This window comes from Oncorhynchus gorbuscha, linkage group LG01 (assembly GCF_021184085.1).
Source record: "Oncorhynchus gorbuscha isolate QuinsamMale2020 ecotype Even-year linkage group LG01, OgorEven_v1.0, whole genome shotgun sequence".
Taxonomy (NCBI): domain Eukaryota; kingdom Metazoa; phylum Chordata; class Actinopteri; order Salmoniformes; family Salmonidae; genus Oncorhynchus; species Oncorhynchus gorbuscha.
The window spans coordinates 105387664-105395347 of NC_060173.1; the positions used below are offsets into that span (position 1 = coordinate 105387664).

A 7684-nucleotide genomic window follows, 5' to 3' on the forward strand; every position below is an offset into this window, starting at 1 on the left:
TTCTGGAGGGGTGAGGAGAGAGAGACACATCAACAACATGTTCTGGAGGGGTGAGGAGAGAGACATCAACAACATGTTCTGGAGGGGTGAGGAGAGAGAGACACATCAACAACATGTTCTGGAGGGGTGAGGAGAGAGAGACACATCAACAACATGTTCTGGAGGGGTGAGGAGAGAGAGACACATCAACAACATGTTCTGGAGGGGTGAGGAGAGAGAGACACATCAACAACATGTTCTGGAGGGGTGAGGAGAGAGAGACACATCAACAACATGTTCTGGAGGGGTGAGGAGAGAGAGACACATCAACAACATGTTCTGGAGGGGTGAGGAGAGAGAGACACATCAACAACATGTTCTGGAGGGGTGAGGAGAGAGAGACACATCAACAACATGTTCTGGAGGGGTGAGGAGAGAGAGACACATCAACAACATGTTCTGGAGGGGTGAGGAGAGAGAGACACATCAACAACATGTTCTGGAGGGGTGAGGAGAGACACATCAGACACATCAACAACATGTTCTGGAGGGGTGAGGAGAGAGAGACACATCAACAACATGTTCTGGAGGGGTGAGGAGAGAGACACATCAACAACATGTTCTGGAGGGGTGAGGAGAGAGAGACACATCAACAACATGTTCTGGAGGGGTGAGGAGAGAGACATCAACAACATGTTCTGGAGGGGTGAGGAGAGAGAGACACATCAACAACATGTTCTGGAGGGGTGAGGAGAGAGAGACATCAACAACATGTTCTGGAGGGGTGAGGAGAGAGAGAGACATCAACAACATGTTCTGGAGGGGTGAGGAGAGAGAGACACATCAACAACATGTTCTGGAGGGGTGAGGAGAGAGAGACACATCAACAACATGTTCTGGAGGGGTGAGGAGAGGGAGAGAGACATCAACAACATGTTCTGGAGGGGTGAGGAGAGAGAGACACATCAACAACATGTTCTGGAGGAGTGAGGAGAGAGAGACACATCAACAACATGTTCTGGAGGGGTGAGGAGAGAGAGACACGTCAACAACATGTTCTGGAGGAGTGAGGAGAGAGAGACACATCAACAACATGTTCTGGAGGGGTGAGGAGAGAGAGACACATCAACAACATGTTCTGGAGGGGTGAGGAGAGAGAGACACATCAACAACATGTTCTGGAGGGGTGAGGAGAGAGAGTTCTGGAGGGGTGAGGAGAGAGAGACATCAACAACATGCTCTGGAGGGGTGAGGAGAGAGAGACACGTCAACAACATGTTCTGGAGGGGTGAGGAGAGAGAGACACATCAACAACATGTTCTGGAGGGGTGAGGAGAGAGATACACGTCAACAACATGTTCTGGAGGGGTGAGGAGAGAGAGACACGTCAACAACATGTTCTGGAGGGGTGAGGAGAGAGAGAGACACATCAACAACATGTTCTGGAGGGGTGAGGAGAGAGAGACATCAACAACATGTTCTGGAGGGGTGAGGAGAGAGAGACACATCAACAACATGTTCTGGAGGGGTGAGGAGAGAGAGACACATCAACAACATGTTCTGGAGGAGTGAGGAGAGAGAGACACATCAACAACATGTTCTGGAGGGGTGAGGAGAGAGAGACACATCAACAACATGTTCTGGAGGGGTGAGGAGAGAGAGACACATCAACAACATGTTCTGGAGGGGTGAGGAGAGAGAGAGACACATCAACAACATGTTCTGGAGGGGTGAGGAGAGAGAGACACATCAACAACATGTTCTGGAGGGGTGAGGAGAGAGAGACACGTCAACAACATGTTCTGGAGGGGTGAGGAGAGAGACATCAACAACATGTTCTGGAGGGGTGAGGAGAGAGACATCAACAACATGTTCTGGAGGGGTGAGGAGAGAGAGACATCAACAACATGCTCTGGAGGGGTGAGGAGAGAGAGACACGTCAACAACATGTTCTGGAGGGGTGAGGAGAGAGACACATCAACAACATGTTCTGGAGGGGTGAGGAGAGAGAGACACGTCAACAACATGTTCTGGAGGGGTGAGGAGAGAGAGACACATCAACAACATGTTCTGGAGGGGTGAGGAGAGAGAGACACATCAACAACATGTTCTGGAGGGGTGAGGAGAGAGAGACACATCAACAACATGTTCTGGAGGGGTGAGGAGAGAGAGAGACACAGCAACAACATGTTCTGGAGGGGTGAGGAGAGAGAGATCACATCAACATGTTCTGGAGGGGTGAGGAGAGAGAGACATCAACAACATGCTCTGGAGGGGTGAGGAGAGAGAGACACGTCAACAACATGTTCTGGAGGGGTGAGGAGAGAGAGACACATCAACAACATGTTCTGGAGGGGTGAGGAGAGAGAGACACGTCAACAACATGTTCTGGAGGGGTGAGGAGAGAGAGACACATCAACAACATGTTCTGGAGGGGGTGAGGAGAGAGAGACACATCAACAACATGTTCTGGAGGGGTGAGGAGAGAGAGACACATCAACAACATGTTCTGGAGGGGTGAGGAGAGAGAGACAACAACATGTTCAACAACATGTTCTGGAGGGGTGAGGAGAGAGAGACACGTCAACAACATGTTCTGGAGGAGTGAGGAGAGAGAGACACATCAACAACATGTTCTGGAGGGGTGAGGAGAGAGAGACACGTCAACAACATGTTCTGGAGGAGTGAGGAGAGAGAGACACATCAACAACATGTTCTGGAGGGGTGAGGAGAGAGAGACACATCAACAACATGTTCTGGAGGGGTGAGGAGAGAGAGACACATCAACAACATGTTCTGGAGGGGTGAGGAGAGAGAGACACGTCAACAACATGTTCTGGAGGGGTGAGGAGAGAGAGACACATCAACAACATGTTCTGGAGGGGTGAGGAGAGAGACATCAACAACATGTTCTGGAGGGGTGAGGAGAGAGACATCAACAACATGTTCTGGAGGGGTGAGGAGAGAGAGACATCAACAACATGCTCTGGAGGGGTGAGGAGAGAGAGACACGTCAACAACATGTTCTGGAGGGGTGAGGAGACAGGAGAGACACATCAACAACATGTTCTGGAGGGGTGAGGAGAGAGAGACACATCAACAACATGTTCTGGAGGGGTGAGGAGAGAGAGACACATCAACAACATGTTCTGGAGGGGTGAGGAGAGAGAGAGACATCAACAACATGTTCTGGAGGGGTGAGGAGAGAGAGAGACACATCAACAACATGTTCTGGAGGGGTGAGGAGAGAGAGAGACACAGCAACAACATGTTCTGGAGGGGTGAGGAGAGAGAGACATCAACAACATGTTCTGGAGGGGTGAGGAGAGAGAGACATCAACAACATGCTCTGGAGGGGTGAGGAGAGAGAGACACGTGTTCTGGAGGGGTGAGGAGAGAGAGACATGTCAACAACATGTTCTGGAGGGGTGAGGAGAGAGAGACACATCAACAACATGTTCTGGAGGGGTGAGGAGAGAGAGACACATCAACAACATGTTCTGGAGGGGTGAGGAGAGGGAGAGAGACATCAACAACATGTTCTGGAGGGGTGAGGAGAGAGAGACACGTCAACAACATGTTCTGGAGGAGTGAGGAGAGAGAGACACATCAACAACATGTTCTGGAGGGGTGAGGAGAGAGAGACACGTCAACAACATGTTCTGGAGGAGTGAGGAGAGAGAGACACATCAACAACATGTTCTGGAGGGGTGAGGAGAGAGAGACACATCAACAACATGTTCTGGAGGGGTGAGGAGAGAGAGACACATCAACAACATGTTCTGGAGGGGTGAGGAGAGAGAGACACGTCAACAACATGTTCTGGAGGAGTGAGGAGAGAGAGACACATCAACGACATGTTCTGGAGGGGTGAGGAGAGAGATACACATCAACAACATGTTCTGGAGGGGTGAGGAGAGAGACATCAACAACATGTTCTGGAGGGGTGAGGAGAGAGAGAGACACGTCAACAACATGTTCTGGAGGAGTGAGGAGAGAGAGACACATCAACAACATGTTCTGGAGGGGTGAGGAGAGAGAGACACATCAACAACATGTTCTGGAGGGGTGAGGAGAGAGACATCAACAACATGTTCTGGAGGGGTGAGGAGAGAGACATCAACAACATGTTCTGGAGGGGTGAGGAGAGAGACATCAACAACATGTTCTGGAGGGGTGAGGAGAGAGACATCAACAACATGTTCTGGAGGGGTGAAGAGAGAGAGAGACACAGCAACAACATGTTCTGGAGGGGTGAGGAGAGAGACATCAACAACATGTTCTGGAGGGGTGAGGAGAGAGAGACATCAACAACATGTTCTGGAGGGGTGAGGAGAGAGAGACACATCAACAACATGTTCTGGAGGGGTGAGGAGAGAGAGACACATCAACAACATGTTCTGGAGGGGTGAGGAGAGAGAGACACATCAACAACATGTTCTGGAGGGGTGAGGAGAGAGAGACACATCAACAACATGTTCTGGAGGGGTGAGGAGAGAGAGAGACATCAACAACATGTTCTGGAGGGGTGAGGAGAGAGAGACACATCAACAACATGTTCTGGAGGGGTGAGGAGAGAGAGACACATCAACAACATGTTCTGGAGGGGTGAGGAGAGAGAGACACATCAACAACATGTTCTGGAGGGGTGAGGAGAGAGAGAGTTCTGGAGGGGTGAGGAGAGAGACATCAACAACATGTTCTGGAGGGGTGAGGAGAGAGAGACACATCAACAACATGTTCTGGAGGGGTGAGGAGAGAGAGACACATCAACAACATGTTCTGGAGGGGTGAGGAGAGAGACATCAACAACATGTTCTGGAGGGGTGAGGAGAGAGAGACACATCAACAACATGTTCTGGAGGGGTGAGGAGAGTTCTGGAGGGGTGAGGAGAGAGACACATCAACAACATGTTCTGGAGGGGTGAGGAGAGAGAGACATCAACAACATGTTCTGGAGGGGTGAGGAGAGAGAGACACATCAACAACATGTTCTGGAGGGGTGAGGAGAGAGAGACATCAACAACATGTTCTGGAGGGGTGAGGAGAGAGAGACACATCACAACATGTTCTGGAGGGGTGAGGAGAGAGACACATCAACAACATGTTCTGGAGGGGTGAGGAGAGAGAGACACATCAACAACATGTTCTGGAGGGGTGAGGAGAGAGAGACACATCAACAACATGTTCTGGAGGGGTGAGGAGAGAGAGACACATCAACAACATGTTCTGGAGGGGTGAGGAGAGAGAGACACATCAACAACATGTTCTGGAGGGGTGAGGAGAGAGAGACACATCAACAACATGTTCTGGAGGGGTGAGGAGAGAGAGATGTTCTGGAGGGGTGAGGAGAGAGAGACATCAACAACATGTTCTGGAGGGGTGAGGAGAGAGAGACACATCAACAACATGTTCTGGAGGGGTGAGGAGAGAGAGACACATCAACAACATGTTCTGGAGGGGTGAGGAGAGAGAGACACATCAACAACATGTTCTGGAGGGGTGAGGAGAGAGAGACACATCAACAACATGTTCTGGAGGGGAGGAGAGAGAGAGACACATCAACAACATGTTCTGGAGGGGTGAGGAGAGAGAGACACATCAACAACATGTTCTGGAGGGGTGAGGAGAGAGAGACACGTCAACAACATGTTCTGGAGGAGTGAGGAGAGAGAGACACATCAACAACATGTTCTGGAGGGGTGAGGAGAGAGAGACACATCAACAACATGTTCTGGAGGGGTGAGGAGAAAGATACACATCAACAACATGTTCTGGAGGGGTGAGGAGAGAGATACACATCAACAACATGTTCTGGAGGGGTGAGGAGAGAGAGACACATCAACAACATGTTCTGGAGGGGTGAGGAGAGAGAGACACATCAACAACATGTTCTGGAGGGGTGAGGAGAGAGAGACACATCAACAACATGTTCTGGAGGGGTGAGGAGAGAGACATCAACAACATGTTCTGGAGGGGTGAGGAGAGAGAGACATCAACAACATGTTCTGGAGGGGTGAGGAGAGAGAGAGACACATCAACAACATGTTCTGGAGGGGTGAGGAGAGAGAGAGACACGTCAACAACATGTTCTGGAGGGGTGAGGAGAGAGAGAGACATCAACAACATGTTCTGGGGGGGTGAGGAGAGAGAGACACGTCAACAACATGTTCTGGAGGAGTGAGGAGAGAGAGACACATCAACAACAGGATTTAGGATAATAGCAACATGTAAAATTCAACATACTTTGTGTCTGGGGGTTTTCCTGACCTGAACAGGAAAAACTGTTCTGCCAGCCACATTCTGTTAAAGGTCCCTAAAGCACACACATCCCTGGGTCGCTCGTCTTTTCAGTTCGCTGCAACTAGCGACTGGAACGAGCTGCAACAATACACTCAAACTGGACAGTTTTATCTCCATCTCTTCATTCAAAGACTCAATCATGGACACTCTTACTGACAGTTGTGGCTGCTTTGCATGATGAATTATTCTCTCTACCTTCTTGTCCATTGTGCTGTTGACTGTGTTTGTACCATGTTTAGTGCTACTACCATGTTGTGTTGCTACCATATTGTTGTCATGTTATGCTGCTACCATGTTGTGTTGCTACCATATTGTTGTCATGTTATGCTGCTACCATGTTGTGTTGCTACCATATTGTTGTCATGTTATGCTGCTACCATGTTGTGTTGCTACCATATTGTTGTCATGTTATGCTGCTACCATGTTGTGTTGCTACCATATTGTTGTCATGTTATGCTGCTACCATGTTGTGTTGCTACCATATTGTTGTCATGTTATGCTGCTACCATGTTGTGTTGCTACCATATTGTTGTCATGTTATGCTGCTACCATGTTGTTGTCAAGTTGTGTTGCTACCATGCTGTGTTGCCATGTGTTGCTTCCTTGCTATGTTGTTGTCTTAGGTCTCTCTTTATGTAGTGTTGGGTTGTCTCTCTTGTCGTGATGTGTGTTTTTGTCCTATATTTATATTTTGTTTGTTTATTTTTAATCCCAGCCCCCGTCCCCACAGGAGGTCTTTTGCCTTCTGGTAGGCCGTCATTGTAAATAAGAATTTGTTCTTAACTGACTTGCCTAGTTAAATAAAGGTTTAAATTCAATTCAATTCAATTAAATGTCTACATGAACGGAATAACAAACACAAGGCTTTTTTCACTAAAGTCAAGGAGAACCTGCTCAGTCGGATCCAACAACCTTCAGCCCATCTGGTGTGAAGTCACCTCTCTCTGTCCTCCATTACTGGCCCAAACCCATTTCTATAGATACATATGAAAGTGGCTGGGACAGGAGGGACTGGATTTTGTAGATTGAGTTCCTCAAAGCAAACGTACTCAATGACCTTGTAGCGATCCTTGATATGTGGTTGGACACTAAGCTGTCAAGGCAAGGTGTGTGTGTTGTGTGTGTCCATGTAGCAATCCTTGACATGTGGTTGGACACTAAGCTGTCAAGGCAAGGTGTGTGTGTTGGGTGTGTCCATGTAGCAATCCTTGACATGTGGTTGGACACTAAGCTGTCAAGGCAAGGTGTGTGTGTTGGGTGTGTCCTTGTAGCGATCCTTGACATGTGGTTGGACACTAAGCTGTCAAGGCAAGGTGTGTGTGTAGGGTGTCTGTGCGTAATAGGGTGACTTGCATTGTTGAGTTTGATCTTGCTCTTGTCCTGTTTCTGCAGGTGTCCAGAC

General features: G+C 48.9%; 1 protein-coding gene across 2 annotated transcripts in view; it reads right to left on the reverse strand.

Moving 5' to 3' along the window:
• Nucleotides 1-7684, reverse strand: part of kcnh3 (potassium voltage-gated channel, subfamily H (eag-related), member 3) — a 248801-nt gene that overhangs the window by 100554 nt on the left and 140563 nt on the right. For both annotated transcript variants that reach the window (XM_046369023.1, XM_046369033.1), the window contains one exon: nucleotides 7636-7684. This exon is cut by the window's right edge and continues 91 nt beyond it. In XM_046369023.1, the coding sequence (XP_046224979.1) occupies nucleotides 7636-7684 (49 nt within the window). The remainder of the gene's footprint in view (nucleotides 1-7635) is intronic.